Source organism: Coregonus lavaretus (genome assembly GCF_964263955.1).
Source record: "Coregonus lavaretus genome assembly, chromosome: 13".
Taxonomy (NCBI): Eukaryota; Metazoa; Chordata; class Actinopteri; order Salmoniformes; family Salmonidae; genus Coregonus; species Coregonus lavaretus.
Window position 1 is genome coordinate 16,735,277 of NC_140000.1, and position 20,520 is coordinate 16,755,796.

Below are 20,520 nucleotides of genomic sequence, written 5' to 3' on the forward strand. Positions count from 1 at the left end.
AAAAAAGAACATATGCATGATCATGGTAGCAATTGAAAGATAACATTTTGGAGATTATGTGAGGTCACAACAGTTCAGCTGAAAATACTCTGGATACATTCAATTACAGAATAAGAATAATCATTGACATTTTGGAGTAGGTCCAAGATAAGAAAAAACGATTACAAGGGTTTGGGTGAGAGGTCTAACTGGTGTCTCCAAGTGGCCACACACCTCTCCAAACTGTGCACAGTTCCTAAGTCATTTCCATGCAGTTTTATGACTCAGGGAAAGCGCCTTCAATTATAATGTGCTGTTTTGAGCTCTCCTAGCTTTGCCATTGAGGAACTTCAAATATGGAAATGTGAAGTGCACATTTGGAGTCGGGTGTGTGGTTTGCTTGTATGACATCAAAGCAGTATTTATTATAATCCACAATGTCTCATCTTTCAGAACACATCAACTCCTCTCGATTTACAGCATTTCACTCACTCAGACAAATGTGCAAAAGTTGCCCAATTAGCGGGAAGGATGGGGGCATCTTCATGTCACGCGCAGTGCTCAAGTTTATAACGGCTGTCAGTCAAAGCCCATTCAGCGCTGTGAAGCGGAGAGCCTGAGCTCTAACGTCATGTATAGCATGTTACTGTACAGCCACTGCATTCCAATTTAAGCACTTCAATGACAAAATCTGCCATTTTCAACCCACATAAGGATGACACCTACACACACACACACACACACACACACACACACACACACACACACACACACACACACACACACACACACACACACACTGCAATTAGTACACAGCACAACTAATTATTCATTATGTTCCTAACACCCCGGTCCACGGTTACTACCCTTTCCCAGGGTCGTTGTCTACTAATTACTGCAGTCCATTGCCAATGAGTGAATGCATTGTGAAGCTGTTTCTTGATGGGAATATATATACCCTCATAAGAAGAGGTTGTCTCTTTCTATCTGTTCATGGTTAGTGTCTAAAATCCCTCTCTCCTAATTCCTCTCACCATCCTAGAATTATGTATCATTCGTCCACTGTGCGGTGGAAGTCCCTGGAGGGGTGAGGAGGTGGGGTGAGACTATTGATATTCTGGGGAGCGGGCAGCTGGCTGCTGTTGACTTTCCAGCAAGGCAGCTTAAACTCTGTATCCCCTCACCTCTCCCGACTCTGCTTCATCCCACTCTCACTGCTGACCCTGTTCTCTTCTCTCTTTCTCTCTACCTGACTTTCTTTCTTTTCATTCCTCTGCCGTTGGAGACCATTCTCTCTCTCTGTCTGGTTCTCTCTCTCACCACCTCTCTTTCTCTTTCTCTATATGTCACTTTCCCCTTTCTCTCTCTCTCTCTCTCTCTCTCTCTCTCTCTCTCTCTCTCTCTCTCTCTCTCTCTCTCTCTCTCTCTCTCTCTCTCTCGCTCTCTTTCTCTATGTATCTCTCTGTCTTTTTCTCTCTCTCTGTTTCTCACTCTTTCTTTTTTTCTCTATGTATCTCTCTGTCTTTTTCACTCTCATTCTCACTCTAACTTCCTCTTCTTATCTTTCTCTTGTTCTCTCTCTCTCCCCCTCTCATCTCTCTCTCTCTCTCTCTCTCTCTCTCTCTCTCTCTCTCTCTCTCTCTCTCTCTCTCTCTCTCTCTCTCTCTCTCTCTCTCTCCTCTCTACCTCTCTCTCCTAATAACTCTAGTGATGCCTTTAGCATTTTAAGCCAGATGGGCAGATAGCTTCAACTAACTTACATGTCTGTTATGTGGCCAAATGTCTTGCTAGTACAGTGACAATGTTGGGCTAGTGAGTGTGACTACAGTCTAGGGCTAGACATGGAATAGAGTTTAATAGAGCAAGCCTTTTCTAGTGTGTTTATGAATTTGAAAAGCATGCATAAGCACTCAACTTAGTCCAGCTCTCAGCTAAACTCCAATCAAATGTTTGCCCTTGTACTTTACCTTCTACCATATAATATGCTAATTTGACAGAATTCTCTGTTTTCCTGTAGTCGACAATAAGAGTTATTTTTAAGCAGTGTTTTGATGTTTAGTTTGCAGAAAGAGTGAATAAATGAGTAACCTTTTGATTGCCTAGCCCACTTAATGAGGCAGGGGCTTTTGATGAGTGTGTTTTGATATACATGAGTAAACACACATTTCCCATGCCTATTTCCAGCGCTGTGCGTTGTTTCGTGTATCGCCTGCCTGCCGAGTTGAGGAATGCTAAACTGTTGACCCGGTGACTCCAGATGCCAGACAGGGCTGATCCCTGATTGGACTCCACGGTTTTCGCTCTGCCTAATTACTCCTGTACTCCTGAGTGGCGCAGTGGTCTAAGGCACTGCATCGCAGTGCTAACTGTGTCACTAGAGATCCTGGTTCGAATCCAGGCTCTGTCGCAGCCGGCCGCGACCGGGAGACTCATGGGCGGCGCACAATTGGCCCAGCGTCGTCCAGGGTAGGGGAGGGAATGGCCGGCCGGGATGTAGCTCAGTTGATAGAGCATGGCGTTTGCAACGCCAGGGTTGTGGGTTCGATTCCCACGGGGGGCCAGTATAAAAAAAAATATGTATTCACTAACTGTAAGTCGCTCTGGATAAGAGCGTCTGCTAAATGACTAAAATGTAAATGTAAATGTAATTGGCCGAGACCCTGCTAGTGCTGCTGAGAAGAGAGAGATTGGAATGAAAGATTAGAATGTTGGAATGGAGGATCAGCGATTGCACAGATTCATTATTGGTTGATTGATGCAAAGTGAACAAAAAATAACCACAGGATCTGAAAGAGCCATACACATTGATGTTGTTTTCAGGTGCTGTGTCAGAGAAAGAAAAGGAAATATGAGGACATTTATTCACATTTTATTTTGTCTTAATGCTTATTTTCTCACCTATTTCCCGTTGTTAGCATTTGAATGTAACTGTGTAATCAAAATTGGTGGTTGAAGTCAGAATATGATATATTTATAAATAGAATAGACATTTTATCATTATTGTTATTTCTATTGTTTATTTATTGACCTCCTCTCAAGCCTTCGAATGAACCAATCACTATTTGTTATTGATGTGAGAGATCAGATGGCCGTTGTGATGGCAGTTATATATTTGATCACTGGTCAATAGTCCAAGCTGAGGAAATGATGGGATGGGAGTTCTGGGTTGATTGGCTAGTATTGACGTTGCGAGTGAGGTTGAGGGTGTGTGTGTGTGTGCGTGTGCGTGTGCATGCAAGCGTTATAGAGTTAATGGTGTGGTGTAAATGAGTTTTGAGAGTTCATTTACCAGTGCTGGTGTTGTGTTAAGGCTGAATGAAGACATTAACACCTCCTACTGATGGATAGCTGTTATGACACTGAAAGCCTTTCTCTGTTACGTATGAGTCCAACCAATGCTATGAATCAGCCAGAGAGATGGAGAAGAAGAGAGAAGTAGATACAAGAATGGACAAATAGCAGGATGTAAAATAAAAACATTAGAAGGAAATATTGCTATTGAGACAATAGGTGAAACATAGTGGGTGACTTGGAAATCCATTGGAAACACATTATATACATTGTTTGAATGATGAATAATTAGCCTACTCTAATAGTTACATTTCTCATGAATCTAATGAATTTATGATTCATGAATTGAATGATCAAATCATTAATGAATATTACATCTAATGATGAATGATTAATGGTGGATCTCCTCTCTGTCTATCAGTTGTTCCTGTACCAGTTGTTGAGAGGTCTGTCCTACATCCACCAGAGGTATATCCTGCACCGCGACCTCAAGCCTCAGAACCTGCTCATCTCTGACACTGGAGAACTCAAACTGGCCGACTTCGGTAGGTGGCTTTGCTTTGTGTCTGACTAGCACTCTTTTGTCTTTCCGTGCTTCTCTCTCTCTCTCTCTCTCTCTCTCTCTCTCTCTCATCTCTCTCTCTCTTCTCAGTCTCTTTGTCTCTCTCTCTCTCTCTCTCTCTCTCTCTCTATGTCTCTTCTTTCTTTCTCTCTCTCGCTCTCTCTCTGTCGCTAGTGTGTGTGTGTGTGTGTGTGTGTGTGTGTGTGTGTGTTAGACATCTCCTGAAGTGGTAGCACCATATGGCCAGTCTCCTTTCATGGTGCCCAGCTCTGTAAATACTACACACACGGTTTGACTGGTTTCCAGAGGGCATCGGCTCAGACTGGCACCACAGACCAGACAAAGACTGCCTCACTCACAGGAAATCATCCCTCTATCTCTCCATCCCGCCATCCACCCCTCCATCCACCCTTCCATCCACCCCTCCATCTATCCCTCCATCCATCCCTCTAGCCGCACAGGCAAGGGTGACACCTTCATCAATAATGTAAACCCCTCCTCATTATAGAGTAGACATATTACTGGAAGGCAATGAGAAAATAATGGACCACATGCTAAATGAGAAAGAATGGAAATCCCATGGAATAACTGCTGTGGATACACACACACATAGACACGGTCAGCCCTAGCCTAGGGGATCTCACTTAGATGCTGAGTAGAGGCTGGAGGCAGCGAGGTGTGTGTGTGTGGGTGTTTCAGTAGGAAGTTCCTGAGGCCCTAGCCTCTACAGCAGGAATACTAAGGCCCTGACAGCTGAGGACCAGGGGCTGAACAGGAACAGGGGGATTATCAGAGGCTGGCTGTCAGCCTCAGTGGCATGGGTTCAGTGTCCCTGCTGGTTGATTTGTTTCTGGATCTGATCCAGAATCAGCCTCAGCTCTTTGTGTGTTTCTCTGTCCTAACGAGTAGCACAAACAAAGACAAACAAGTGAGGGTTATGAAAAGCTTAGATGGTTCGACTGAAGGACAGAACAAACTAAAGCCAACAAACTGAAGTAGTGTGTGTTTGTGTGTGTGTGTTTTTACGAATGTGCCAAGGTGACGGTAATCACCTATCTCACATAAACACACACACACACAGAGCGAATGGGAGAGAGGGGATCTGGACCATGATATCTGCTGATGTGTCATTCTGGCGATGGTGTCTTGGAGCATATGGCTGTATTTTAGCCTCTCAACACACACACACACACACACAAACACACACTGTACTTCACTACACACAACCTCACTGGTGTCACTAGGACACTTAACTCTCACAAGGGTCACAGGCACACACACATGCACGGCTTGAACTGTCACAAGTGTGTGTTACTGTGCAGTGTGTGTCAAGTGTGTATTGGTTTATAGCATGTGTGTCAAGTGTATGCAATAGACATTTGTGTTTTCAAGCTTGACTATCATCAAAGAAGAGAGTTGTAAATACGACATGAATTGCAAATGTGTGTGTGCTTATCTGTATGTGTGTGCTCTCGTACATAAGTGTGTGTCTGTGTGTGTGTGTGTGTGTGTGTGTGTGTGTGTCTACACTCTCTCAACGGGGTGTGTCTCGTGTGGCGTGGATCACTCCCAGTCATTCAGCTGTGGATATCTCAGTGTATATACTATGAGAGTCGTCTCTCTCCTCTCTCCTCAGAGCGGTGTCTCTCTCCTCTCTCCTCAGAGCGGTGTCTCTCTCCTCTCTCCTCAGAGCGGTGTCTCTCTCCTCTCTCCTCAGAGCGGTGTCTCTCTCCTCTCTCCTCAGAGCGGTGTCTCTCTCCTCAGAGCAGTGTCTCTCTCCTCTCTCCTCAGAGCGGTGTCTCTCTCCTCTCTCCTCAGAGCGGTGTCTCTCTCCTCTCTCCTCAGAGCGGTGTCTCTCTCCTCAGAGCGGTGTCTCTCTCCTCAGAGCGGTGTCTCTCTCCTCAGAGCGGTGTCTCTCTCCTCTCTCCTCAGAGCGGTGTCTCTCTCCTCTCTCCTCAGAGCGGTGTCTCTCTCCTCAGAGCGGTGTCTCTCTCTTCAGAGCGGTGTCTCTCTCCTCAGAGCGGTGTCTCTCTCCTCAGAGCGGTGTCTCTCTCCTCTCTCCTCAGAGCAGTGTCTCTCTCCTCTCTCCTCAGAGCGGTGTCTCTCTCCTCTCTCCTCAGAGCGGTGTCTCTCTCCTCTCTCCTCAGAGCGGTGTCTCTCTCCTCAGAGCGGTGTCTCTCTCCTCTCTCCTCAGAGCGGTGTCTCTCTCCTCAGAGCAGTGTCTCTCTCCTCTCTCCTCAGAGCGGTGTCTCTCTCCTCAGAGCGGTGTCTCTCTCCTCTCTCCTCAGAGCGGTGTCTCTCTCCTCTCTCCTCAGAGCGGTGTCTCTCTCCTCTCTCCTCAGAGCGGTGTCTCTCTCCTCTCTCCTCAGAGCGGTGTCTCTCTCCTCTCTCCTCAGAGCGGTGTCTCTCTCCTCTCTCCGCAGAGCGGTGTCTCTCTCTCCTCTCTTATCCTGCTCCAGTCAATGGGCCCGGGGCCAACTCCATCTCTGCTAATTGTATCCATTGTATGGCAGCAGAAAGGGAAAGTCAGGCTCTCCTCTCTCTCTCTGATTGTCTTTGTTCTCTGCCCTGCTGTGTATAGGAGCCTCACAAAGACCATTTCCTCCACAATCACACTTCATTATGTCTGGCTGTATGGAGGCCTCACCTTGAAACAGACACAGGCTACTGTGGGAGGTATTATAAGACTATCACCATGTTCTGTGCTGAGCTGGTAGTGAAACAGCACAAACAAATGTCCCCTAGGTACCCTGAAAACAATGCTGCAAACCACAATCATCTTGCAAATACCTATCCGGCCATTGGTTTAGCAATCAACCAATAGATACAGTACATTGCAGTGATGATGTCACTTGTTCTATACAGTATCCACAAATATACACTGCTCAAAAAAATAAAGGGAACACTTAAACAACACAATGTAACTCCAAGTCAATCACACTTCTGTGAAATCAAACTGTCCACTTAGGAAGCAACACTGATTGACAATACATTTCACATGCTGTTGTGCAAATGGAATAGACAACAGGTGGAAATTATAGGCAATTAGCAAGACACCCCCAATAAAGGACTGGTTCTGCAGGTGGTGACCACAGACCACTTCTCAGTTCCTATGCTTCCTGGCTGATGTTTTGGTCACCTTTGAATGCTGGCAGTGCTTTTACTCTAGTGGTAGCATGAAACAGAGTCTACAACCCACACAAGTGGCTCAGGTAGTGCAGCTCATCCAGGATGGCACATCAATGCGAGCTGTGGCAAGAAGGTTTGCTGTGTCTGTCAGCGTAGTGTCCAGAGCATGGAGGCGCTACCAGGAGACAGGCCAGTACATCAGGAGACGTGGAGGAGGCCGTAGGAGGCAAACAACCCAGCAGCAGGACCGCTACCTCCGCCTTTGTGCAAGGAGGAGCAGGAGGAGCACTGCCAGAGCCCTGCAAAAGGACCTCCAGCAGGCCACAAATGTGCATGTGTCTGCTCAAACGGTCAGAAACAGACTCCATGAGGGTGGTATGAGGGCCCGACGTCCACAGGTGGGGGTTGTGCTTACAGCCCAACACCGTGCAGGACGTTTGGCATTTGCCAGAGAACACCAAGATTGGCAAATTCGCCACTGGCGCCCTGTGCTCTTCACAGATGAAAGCAGGTTCACACTGAGCACGTGACAGACGTGACAGAGTCTGGAGACGCCGTGGAGAACGTTCTGCTGCCTGCAACATCCTCCAGCATGACCGGTTTGGCGGTGGGTCAGTCATGGTGTGGGGTGGCATTTCTTTGGGGGGCCGCACAGCCCTCCATGTGCTCGCCAGAGGTAGCCTGACTGGAGGCCACACACACTACTGAGCCTCATTTTGACTTTTTTTAAGTACATTACATCAAAGTTGGATCAGCCTGTAGTGTGGTTTTCCACTTTAATTTTGAGTGTGACTCCAAATCCAGACCTCCATGGGTTGATAAATTTGATTTCCATTGATAATTTTTGTGTGATTTTGTTGTCAGCACATTCAACTATGTAAAGAAAAAGTATTTAATAAGATTATTTCATTCAGTCAGATCTAGGATGTGTTATTTTAGTGTTCCCTTTATTTTTTTGAGCAGTGTATGTTCGTTTTGAAGACGTTGCATTATCTCCCTCCCTCCCTTGTGTGTATGTGCGTGTGTGTGTATGTGTGTGTGCTGGAGGGCACTGTTTAGTTTCTCTCCTAGGGATTCGAGTCACTCAGAGTGTTGGGATTGATGTGTGTGAGTGTGTGTGCGTGAGTTGTAGTGATAATGTTTAAAGACAGCTGGTGAGGATAATGATCTGTGGAGAGTGCAGCAATGTGACAATGGAGATGCAGGAATCTGGTTGGAACGTCGGAGGAATCCGCATGGAGCGCCAGGACTTCCCCTGTGTGCTGTTACCTACACCCAGACACATAGGCCCTACAGGGAGGGGAGGGTGTGTGTGGGTGTTTGTGTGTATGTCTCTGTCTTTCTGTCTGTCTGGCTGTCTGTGCATGAATGCAGGTAATGACCTGACTAGGATTTGTGCTGTTTGCTGCCTATCTCATTAGGGATCACTTAGTGTGGTGAAACGGGCTGTGATAGACAGACAGAGAGGCAAGCTGTGATAGACAGACTGAGGCAGCCTGTGATAGACAGACAGAGAGGCAGGTTGTGATAGACAGACAGAGAGGTAGGCTGTGATAGACAGACAGAGAGGCAGGCTGTGATAGACAGACAGAGAGGCAGGTTGTGATAGACAGACAGAGAGGCAGGCTGTGATAGACAGACAGAGAGGCAGGCTGTGATAGACAGACAGAGAGGCAGGTTGTGATAGACAGACAGAGAGACAGGTTGTGATAGACAGACAGAGAGGCAGGTTGTGATAGACAGACAGAGAGACAGGTTGTGATAGACAGACAGAGAGGCAAGCTGTGATAGAATGACAGAGAGGCAGGCTGTGATAGACAGACAGAGAGGCAGGTTGTGATAGACAGACAGAGAGGTAGGCTGTGATAGACAGACAGAGAGGCAGGCTGTGATAGACAGACAGAGAGGCAGGTTGTGATAGACAGACAGAGAGACAGGTTGTGATAGACAGACAGAGAGGCAAGCTGTGATAGAAAGACAGAGAGGCAGGCTGTGATAGACAGACAGAGAGGCAGGTTGTGATAGACAGACAGAGAGACAGGTTGTGATAGACAGACAGAGAGGCAGCCTGTGATAGACAGATAGAGAGGCAGGCTGTGATAGACAGACAGAGAGACAGCCTGTGATAGAAAGACAGAGAGGCAGACTGTGATAGACAGACAGAGAGGCAGGTTGTGATAGGCAGACAGAGAGGCAGGTGGCAGGTGATCCACCACAGACCTGTAGGTATTACTACTGGATATGAGAGGAGAAGTGGGGAGAATCACAGGACGTTGGACAGCCCATGTCTGGATGGATGAATGAATTCACCATGCGAGCCAACTGTCTTTCAGGGGATTTTCTTAGCAGAGGAAAGAGAACCGTTTTCTGATCCTCAATACTAGTTTTGCTTGTTTGAGTGTGTCTGTATGTCATTTACTGTAGCACATATGTGTCCAGAATGGTTATTTCTGCCATGACTGCTGCAACATATCATCATCATCTGTACTGCTGCAACATATCATAATCATCTGTATGCAGATGTGATGTGATGATGTGATTTTGGGGATTAAGTGGTTGGATAAGTAATACTTGAAAATGCAGCTTTCCTTTCAAATGGGAGATACTTCCAGATGATAGCAGAGTGTCAGTAATCAGAATATTGATTGATGATGTGTAGTGTGTGTCTTATTGGTGTTGGACAGAGCAGTTCTGTGGTCTTCCTCTTCCCTCGCGTGTCCTGGGGGCAGTGTGTGTGTGTGTGTGCGTACGTGTGTGTGTGTGTGGGAACCTAAATGTTAATGTCCTGATTCCAGACCATGAAGAAGCAATAGCAGTATGCATGCCACGCCATGTAGACACACACACACACAAGCACGCACACACACACGTCACACATTACCCAGATTCTATCAGACCAGCCATAAATTACCTGCCAAGCGCACACAATCCGTTATTGCCACCAGAAACCTGTGCAAGTATGCTAAATTACTTCCAAAGCATTATAGCATATTTTAAAGCCATTTTATTCCTCGTTTTGTTATATATATATTTGAGATATGAGCAGGGGGTATTATTACATATTACACGATCAGACATTCATCATCATATATTAGACTGGGTTGATGCAGGAGAGGAGTGACACATTATTTAATTTACCCTGTTTTGTATTCTTGCTACACATTTCATGACGGAAACAAATTGTGCATTTGCAGCATCTGCAAGATTGATTTTCAGTGTTTTTTGTAATGATGAATGCTTGGTATAACTTGTTTCTTTCTCCCTGTGGATTTATCGTAGCTTTAGACACAGCAGCCGAGGAGGTGGGGAGGAGGAGGAGGAGGAGGAGGAGGAAGAGGAGGAGGAAGAGAAGGAGGAGGCTACACAGAGCTATCTGAAAGCCATATGACTTCAGAGTAAACTTCAAAAGAAGGCTTGGGTTGTTTGTCCCAGGGGGGATATGGAGTCTATTTCAGTCTCCTCTCTGGCTGTATTCTTCTTCATCCTCCACTTCTCTTCCTCCTCCTCTCCTGCCTTCTGTTCTCTGACCCCTGGTGTTGCCATGGGGACACAGTGTGATGTATAATTCACTACTGACCTTCACACCCAGGGCTACCTGTGTGTGTGTGTGTGTGTGTGTGTGTGTGTGTGTGTGTGTGTGTGTGTGTGTGTGTGTGTGTGTGTGTGTGTGTGTGTGTGTGTGTGTGTGTGTGTGTGCTTGCCTGCATATACGTACGTGGGTGTGTGACCTTCATCCCGGGGCGACCTGGAATGGAAGGCCAGCCAGGAGCCACAGCGGTTGTATAGAGTGAAACTGTTGTCTCAATGCCAGTGTTTGAAGGTATGAAGGTGTTTGTGTGCATGTGTGTGAATCCTGGGGGTCAGGCCTTTTGAAATGGAGCCACTCGCTGCAGTAGGTCTCTCAGGTATTCTCAGATGTAGAATGTCAGGGCCACCGGGCGCTCACCATTTTGTAGAAAGAGCAATGTATCCATCCGCCTGTTTCATGCTGTTACCGTGGTGACTACACTGGAGGAGGAGAGGAGGAGAGGAGGAGAGGGAATTCAATCATCTAGGTCCTGGAGTGCAAATACAGTACACACTCCCACTATTTCCTATCACTCCCTCCCTCTCTCCCTCCATCCCTCTCCTCCGTCTACCTTCCCTCCCTGCCTTTCTCTCTCCATCTCTTTATGTCACAAGCCGGGCTAGAACTCCGGTCTCAGATGTGTAGAGCTGGGGGTACTACCCCTTAGCCACAGAGGAGATGTTGTAGGACCCAAATGAAACACCCAAGGCAATACTCCAGGCAAGTAGATTTAATGTTCCAAAACAGGAGGCAAAACCAAACAACTCCACGAGGGGAGAAAAACAAACTAAAGATAACTTCGAACAACTTACTAGGACTGACACGGTGGGACAAAGCAGGAGACACATAGTCAGGACGCAATAACCAAGTGAGAAACAAGGGGAAAACACACAGCTAAAATACTAAAGGGAAAACAAGGCACAGGTGACCTGGATCAAACTAATGAGGACACATGAGGAAGAACAAAGGCAGAGGGGAACACAGCTGACCTCTAGAGGCCAGGAGACAAACAGGAGAAGCAGGAAGCTGACAGGACCCCCTCCTCTAGGAACGACTCCTGACGTTCCTTCCAGAACACCCTGGCCTCAGGGTGCGAAAATCTCGGACCAACCCTGGATCCAGGATGTCCCTGGCTGGAACCCAGGAGCGCTCCTCTGGCCCGTAGCCCTCCCAGTCCACCAGATACTGCAGAGAGTTCTGGACCCTCCGGGAGTCCAGTATCCGGCGGACTGTGTAGGCTGGCTGGCCGTCAATAATCCTGGGAGGTGGCGGGGGTCTGCGTGGGGGGGCAAAGGGAGAAGACAAGACAGGTTTAATAAGTGAAACATGGAAAGTGGGGTTAATACGAAGGGAGCGAGGGAGAACCAAACGATAAGACACAGGGTTAACTTTTCTAGCAATGCGGAAAGGGCCGATGTATCTCTGGGAAAGCTTCTTGGATTCGACCCGGAGGGGCAGGTTCTTAGTGGCCAACCAAACTCTCTGACCAGCTCGGAAACTAGGGGCCGTCCGGCGGTGGCGATTAGCCTGACTTTGGTATCTCTGGGAGGTCCGAAGGAGGGCACGCCTGGCCTTCTTCCAGGTCCGCCTACAGCGTTGGACAAAGCGCTGGGCCGAGGGAACACCAACCTGCGCCTCCTCCTCTGGAAATAATGGAGGGTTGTAACCGAACTGGCATTCGAATGGGGACAATCCGGTGGCTGAGGACTGGAGGGTGTTGTGGGCATATTCAGCCCAAATGATATAGGTGGCCCAAGACGTGGGATTACTGGCCGCCATACACCGCAGGGTGGTCTCCAGATCCTGATTAATCCGTTCTGTTTGGCCATTAGACTCTGGATGGAACCCCGACGATAGGCTGGCTGTGGCCCCAACAAGCCTGCAGAAGGCCCCCCAAAACCGGGACGAGAATTGGGGACCTCGGTCAGAGACCACGTCCAGGGGAATACCAAATATCCGGAAGACATGGTTCATGAGGAGCTCAGCAGTCTCCTTAGCCGAGGGCAGCTTGGGCAGGGGGATAAACCGGGCAGCCTTAGAGAACCGGTCTACCACCACTAGGATGACGGTGTTGCCCTGGGATAGAGGAAGTCCCGTAACAAAGTCCAGAGAAAGGTGTGACCATGGCCTTCGAGGAACAGGTAAGGGATGGAGCAGTCCCTGGGGTCGCTGGCGTGTCGACTTTCCCTGGTTGCACACAGGGCAGGCCTCAACATAGACCTGCACGTCCTTCTTGATGGACGGCCACCAAAACCGCCGTCGGAGGAACTCCAGTGTGCGAGCACTGCCTGGATGGCATGTCAAGGGCGACTCATGACCCCACTGCAAGACGCGGGCCCGAACAGAGAGAGGAACGTACAGGCGACCGGCAGGACCACCGCCTGGATCGGGCTCTTGGACAAGAGCTTCTCGTACCCCTCTTTCTAGTTCCCACTGAAGAGGTGCGACGATCCTAGACCTCGGAATAATCGATGCCAAGGGCTTCTCTTGTACCTCGGGAGAGTAGACTCGAGACAGAGCATCCGGCTTGACGTTCTTGGTGCCAGGTCGGTAAGTCAGGAGGAACTGGAAACGATTAAAGAAAAGAGACCATCGTGCTTGCCGAGGGTTCATCCGCTTAGCCTGTTGGAGATATTCCAGGTTCTTGTGGTCTGTGAGAACCTGGAAAGGGTGCTGAGCCCCCTCAAGCCAATGGCGCCACTCCTCCAAGGCCAGTTTTACCGCAAGCAACTCTAGATCCCCCACGTGGTAGTTGCGCTCGGCCTCAGACAGGCGGCGAGACATAAAGGCACAAGGGTGTAATCTCCCATCCGCACCCCTCTGTGACAGGACGGCTCCTACCCCCACTTCTGAGGCGTCCACCTCCACCACGAAAGGTCTTTCTGGGTCAGGGGTCACCAGAATCGGAGCAGAAGTGAAGCGGCGCTTGAGATCCTCGAAGGCCCCTGCTGCTTCCGGACCCCAGTGAATCCTGGTCCCTCCTCCCTTGGTAAGCGTCGTCAAGGGGGCTACCACCGAGCTGAAATTCTTGATGAACTTCCGATAGAAGTTAGAAAAGCCAATGAACCGTTGAACCTCCTTGACCGTGGCAGGTGTGGGCCAATCGTGGACCGCCTTGACCTTCTTGGGATCCATCTCTAGGTGCCCGGGATTGACAATAAACCCGAGAAACTGAGTCTGAGAAACATGAAATTCACACTTCTCAGGCTTAACGTAGAGGTGATTGTCAAGGAGCCTCTGGAGAACCCGGCTAACATGCCCCTCATGCTCCTTCAGTGACCTCGAGAAGATGAGGATATCGTCCAGGTACACGAAGACGAACAGATTAAGCATATCCCGGAGAACATCATTAATCAGGGCTTGGAATACTGCGGGGGCATTGGTGAGCCCGAACGGCATCACCCGATATTCATAGTGCCCCGTGGGCGTGTTGAACGCCGTCTTCCATTCGTCTCCTGGCCGGATCCGCACGAGATGGTAAGCATTGCGGAGATCCAGCTTAGTAAAAATGGAAGCCCCTTGAAGCAGCTCAAAAGCAGTGGCCATGAGAGGAAGGGGGTATCGATTCCGAACCGTGATCTTGTTGAGTCCCCGGTAATCAATACAAGGCCTAAGACCCCCGTCTTTCTTTTCAACAAAAAAGAAGCCCGCCCCAGCCGGGGAAGTAGAGGCATAGATGAGGCCGGCTGCCAAGGACTCCTTAATGTAGGTGTCCATAGCTGCGTGCTCGGGGGAGGACAAGGAAAAGATCCGACCTCTAGGAGGGCAGCACCCAGGGAGTAGATCAATGGCACAGTCATACGTGCGATGAGGCGGTAAGGCAGTAGCCCGGGCCTTGCTGAACACTGCCTTGAACCGATGGTAAACACTGGGGACTCGGGAGACGTCAACAGACTCTTGAAACTGGGTACTAGGGGCTGAGGGACTCTGAAGCATGCAGGTGAGTTGGCAAGTGGGACCCCAGCTTAGAATAGTGCCAGTAGGCCAGTCGATCTGGGGATTATGTCTGCATAGCCAAGGGTGACCCAGGATAATAGGATACTCGGGAGAGTCAATGAGATAGAAGGTCTCCTCCTGCTGGTGTTGAGAGATGGTAAGTCGCAGGGACTGAGTCGCCTCAGTAACCTTTCCTGGTTCCAGAGGTCTGCCATCTATGGCTGTAACTGCCTGGGGTTGAGGAAGTAGTTGGGTAGGGATCTTAAGTTCCTTAGCCAAGGTTACATCCATAAAATCACCTGCGGCACCGGAATCGATCATAGCCTGGACCCGATGCTGGTGGCCCTCCCAGGACAGAGTGGCTGGAATAGCTAGGACCGCGTTAGTAGGAGGAGCTCTAATTTTCCCCATCACAACCCTCCTGTAGCTGGGCGGGGACAGGCGTTTCCCGAAAGCTCGGGGCAAGTGGAGCGGAAGTGGCCGGCAACCCCGCAGTAGAGGCACCGACGCTCCCTCATGCGACGTTCCCTTTCGTTGGGAGAAAGCCTGGAACGGCCTAACTGCATGCTCTCCGGGGAATCCTGGGGCAGTTCAGGAGCCGGGGCAGCTCTGAATGACGGAGTCCAAACAGGAGAAACAGAGCTGCTCAGAGGAACTTGGGACTGAGACACCTGACGGCGAGCCGTTCTCCGCTCTCTTAGACGATTGTCCAGGCGGATGGCCAAGGCTATGAGGGACTCGAGATCTCCAGCTGGTTCTCGGGTGGCTAACTCATCTTGAAGGGGCTCAGATAACCCTCCCTGAAAGCAGACCCTCAGCGCTTCATCATTCCATCCGCTCCTTGCTGCTATGGTCCGGAAATCAATGGCAAAATCTGCCGTGCTTCGGGGGCCCTGACGGAGAGACAGTAGGCGCTTGGAAGCCTCCCGCCCACTGACAGGATGATCGAACACCCGCTTGAACTCTTCTACAAATGCAGCGTGGGAGTCACAACAGGCCTCCTGGGACTGCCACACCGCAGAAGCCCAGGCGAGCGCCTTTTCTGAAAGAAGGGTAATGATGTAGGCAATCTTGGAACGGTCTGTGGAAAAACTTGAGGGTTGGAGCTCGAAGGTGAGGGAGCATTGGGTGAGGAAACCCTGGCAAGAGCTTGGATCCCCAGAAAAGGGCTTGGGAGGTGGTAGTCGGGGCTCCGCCAACCGAGAAGGCCTGTCGTCACTGGGGGGTGACCTGGGGGAAGGGAGAGGACCAGGGAGGCGTTCAAAGAGCTGGCGAAGGGCACTCATCATTTCGGCCAAGAGTTGAGAATGACTAGCCATCAGCTCCTCTTGTCGGCTGAGAACGGCTTCATGGCGCTGGAAAGAAGCCTCATGTCGAGTGATCACCGCCAACAGGTCCTGGGAACTGAGTGTTTCTGGGTCCATGATTGACTTGGTTATTCTGTCACAAGCCGGGCTAGAACTCCGGTCTCAGATGTGTAGAGCTGGGGGTACTACCCCTTAGCCACAGAGGAGATGTTGTAGGACCCAAATGAAACACCCAAGGCAATACTCCAGGCAAGTAGATTTAATGTTCCAAAACAGGAGGCAAAACCAAACAACTCCACGAGGGGAGAAAAACAAACTAAAGATAACTTCGAACAACTTACTAGGACTGACACGGTGGGACAAAGCAGGAGACACATAGTCAGGACGCAATAACCAAGTGAGAAACAAGGGGAAAACACACAGCTAAAATACTAAAGGGAAAACAAGGCACAGGTGACCTGGATCAAACTAATGAGGACACATGAGGAAGAACAAAGGCAGAGGGGAACACAGCTGACCTCTAGAGGCCAGGAGACAAACAGGAGAAGCAGGAAGCTGACACTTTATCATACAGATCAGTCTACAGCCAGACAACCCATATACTGTAACTACTCCATCAGTCTATTACTCTGGCCTTTTTATGATGATTAGACCTGTTCTCCCTGCTCATGCCCTGCGTTAACCTCCCAGTCCCCCCTACACACACACACACACACACACACACACACACACACACACAAACACTCACTCACACACACACAAACAGCCGCGAGCTGCCCAGTGACACAAGCCTACCAGACGAGCTAAACCACTTCTATGCTCGCTTCGAGGCAAGCAACACTGAAGCATGCATGAGAGCACCAGCTGTTCCGGATGACTATGTGATCACGCTCTCCGTAGCCGATGTGAGTAAGACTTTTAAGCAGGTCAACATTCACAAGGCCGCAGGGCCAGACGGATTACCAGGACGTGTACTACGAGCATGTGCTGACCAACTGGCAAGTGTCTTCACTGACATTTTCAACATGTCCCTGACTGAGTCTGTAATACCAACATGTTTCAAGCAGACCACCATAGTCCCCGTGCCCAAGGACTCTAAGATAACCTGCCTAAATGACTACCGACCCGTAGCACTGACGTCTGTAGCCATGCAGTGCTTTGAAAGGCTGGTCATGGCTCACATCAACAGCATTATCCCAGAAACCCTAGACCCACTCCAATTTGCATACCGCCCCAACAGATCCACAGATGAACACCATAGTGCCCTCTAAGCTCATCACTAAGCTAAGGATCCTGGGACTAAACACCTCCCTCTGCAACTGGATCCTGGACTTCCTGACGGGCCGCCCCCAGGTGGTAAGGGTAGGTAACAACACATCTGCCACACTGATCCTCAACGCGGGGGCCCCTCAGGGGTGCGTGCTCAGTCCCCTCCTGTACTCCCTGTTCACCCATGACTGCATGGCCAGGCACGACTCCAACACCATCATTAAGTTTTCCGACGACACAACAGTGGTAGGCCTGATCACCGACAACGATGAGACAGCCTATAGGGAGGAGGTCAGAGACCTGGCCGTGTGGTGCCAGGACAACAACCTCTCCCTCAACGTGACCAAGACAAAGGAGATGATTGTGGACTACAGGAAAAAAAAAGAGGACTGAGCATGCCCCCATTCTCATCGACGGGGCTGTAGTGGAACAGGTTGAGAGCTTCAAGTTCCTTGGTGTCCACATCACCAACGAACTATCATGGTCCAAACACACCAAGACAGTCGTGAAGAGGGCACGACAAAGCCTATTCCCCCTCAGGAGACTGAAAAGATTTGGCATGGGTCCTCAGATCCTCAAAAAATTATACAGCTGCACCATCGAGAGCATCCTGACTGGTTGCATCACCGCCTGGTATGGCAACTGCTTGGCCTCCGACCGCAAGGCACTACAGAGGGTAGTGCGTACGGCCCAGTACATCACTGGGGCCAAGCTTCCTGTCATCCAGGACCTCTATACCAGGCGGTATCAGAGGAAGGCCCTCAAAATTGTCAAAGACTCCAGCCACCCTAGTCATAGACTGTTCTCTCTGCTACCGCATGGCAAGCGGTACCGGAGTGCCAAGTCTAGGTCCAAAAGACTTCTCAACAGCTTCTACCCCCAAGCCATAAGACTCCTGAACAGCTAATCATGGCTACCCTGACTATTTGCCACTGCCCCCCCACCCCATCCTTTTACGCTGCTGCTACTCTGTTAATTATTTATGCATAGTCACTTTAACTCTACCCACATGTACATATTACTTCAACTACCTCAACTAGCCGGTGCCCCCGCACATTGACTCTGCACCGGTACCCCCCTGTATATATAGCCTCCCTACTGTTATTTTATTTTACTTCTGCTCTTTTTTTCTCAACACTTTTTTTGTTGTTGTTTTATTTTTGTTAAAAAGAAATGCACTGTTGGTTAATGGCTGGAAGTAAGCATTTCACTGTAATGTCTGCACCTGTTGTATTCGGCGCATGTGGCCAATAAAATTTGATTTAATTTGATTTGACAAACACACACACTTCACACCACCCGTAATATAAATTATAGGCTTTCAGTGTGTCTAGGAAATTGGTCTCTCCTCTCTGTGACACAGCCTATTGTTTACAGGTCAGATTAGTCTGTAAATTACAGTGTTAGACTGTGAGGAAGCCTGGCTTAACCTCCATCTCTCCTGGAAGCCTGGGTCTGTTCTGGCATAGGGACATGTTAACTACCCCCTGCCCTGCCATCACCCCCCCCCCCCCCGACACACACACACACACACACACACACATACACACACACATGCACACAACACCACGCGGGGGCTGGCACCAGGGGCAGGAAGTCTTGGCTGTTTAAGCTAAATGCTTTAATGAACCAGTCTCACCACCTGGGAGGACAGCTAGCTAAATGCCACCAGACTCATTAAAACTATCTGGCTCTGCACTGCCAGCACACACATAGTTCACACACATAATACTGTACCGTCAGCTTAGGGAGCGGTGTCCTTGATGTTAGATGTAGTGTATGGAGATGGTCTGTTGTAGCTTTGAATATGTCTGATTGGTATTCTGATAGCCCTGGTCCTGTTGCTACCCAGGCTCCATGTCAGAGCACCTCAGGCAAGACCTGCTCTGCTTTGCACCAGTCAGCTTTTCTCTCATCTTATGGAGCCTCAGTGGAGGGCATTCAATGATAAAGTTAACATATACCCTGTGTTTCTGCTTCCACTTTTTGTTCCTTACAGTGTGTGTGTGTTTATTACAGTGTGTGTGTGTTCTCTCCTGCAGGTCTTGCTCGGGCTAAGTCAGTCCCCAGCCACACCTACTCCAATGAGGTGGTGACCCTGTGGTACCGTCCCCCTGATGTCCTCCTGGGATCCACAGACTACTCCACCTGCCTGGACATGTGGTGGGTAGTACCTCTGACCTTTAACCCCTGACCCCCTTCTTCTTGCCACATCCCTCTCCACAACAGGGGAATACTTCCTCATCTGGATCAGATAAGGTGTGAACCCTGCAGAGAGCCAAAGACAGCTGTGTGAAAGTGTTCCATAGGGAGGTGAGGGAGATACCTGGTCTCTGTCTGGGGTTGAGAAGAAGCTGGGAGACCTGGCCATGTCTGTCTGGGGTTGAGAATAAGCAGGGAGACCTGGCCATGTCTCTGTCTGGGGTTGAGAAGAAGCTGGGAGACCTGGCCATGTCTCTGTTTGGGGGTGAGAAGAAGCTGGGAGACCTGGCCATGTCTCTGTCTGGGGTTGAGAAGAAGCTGGGAGACCTGGCCATGTCTCTGTCTGGGGTTGAGAAGAAGCTGGGAGACCTGGCCATGTCTCTGTCTGGGGGTGAGAAGAAGCTGGGAGACCTGGCATGTCTCTGTCTGGGGTTGAGAAGAAGCTGGGAGACCTGGCCATGTCTCTGTCTGGGGGTGAGAAGAAGCTGGGAGACCTGGCCATGTCTCTGTCTGGGGTTGAGAAGAAGCAGGGAGACCTGGCCATGTCTCTGTCTGGGGTTGAGAAGAAGCTGGGAGACCTGGCCATGTCTCTGTTTGGGGGTGAGAAGAAGCTGGGAGACCTGGCCATGTCTCTGTCTGGGGTTGAGAAGAAGCTGGGAGACCTGGCCATGTCTCTGTCTGGGGTTGAGAAGAAGCTGGGAGACCTGGCCATGTCTCTGTCTGGGGGTGAGAAGAAGCTGGGAGACCTGGCATGTCTCTGTCTGGGGTTGAGAAGAAGCTGGGAGACCTGGCCATGTCTCTGTCTGGGGGTGAGAAGAAGCTGGGAGACCAGGCCATGTCTCTGTCTGGGGTTGAGAAGAAGCTGGGAGACCTGGCTGAGGCTGAGGCTGAGTATGGACAGACATGGGGATTTACTGAGGACATGGACAGACTGAGGCCTTCCTATGGCGGCAGACAGACAGCTTTAGTCAGGATATGGACAGGGGTCTTCCAGAGCTTCCGTCCAGGCTGTGAAATGATCCGTGACCACGTCGATCTCTGGACAGGCAGTCCTCGTGGACGCCCCTTTCCAAGGACCCCAGCTGCATCCCACAGCGGGCAATGAAAGCATAGCGGAGGAGAGGTGAGGCAGGGGGTTAGGAGGGCAGTAGAGCAGGTGGGCAAATCCTCAGGGCACTTTTCCACTCCACCGAGACTGGAGCCACTCAACATAGAAAGACCTATACCATCACTTAGAAAGCAGTGTTCCATGAACAAGCAACACTCACAGTGACCGC

At 49.8% G+C, this 20,520-nt stretch overlaps 1 protein-coding gene across 1 annotated transcript in view; it reads left to right on the top strand.

The window, feature by feature from the left end:
* The window catches only part of LOC311139938 (cyclin-dependent kinase 14-like), a gene marked incomplete at both ends in the record, with an annotated part of 114,388 nt that overhangs the window by 64,209 nt on the left and 29,659 nt on the right, over window positions 1-20,520 (top strand). The window contains 2 exons of the mRNA XM_084174936.1: window positions 3,692-3,815; window positions 19,084-19,204. Coding sequence (XP_084031062.1) covers window positions 3,692-3,815; window positions 19,084-19,204 — 245 coding nt within the window. The remainder of the gene's footprint in view (window positions 1-3,691; window positions 3,816-19,083; window positions 19,205-20,520) is intronic.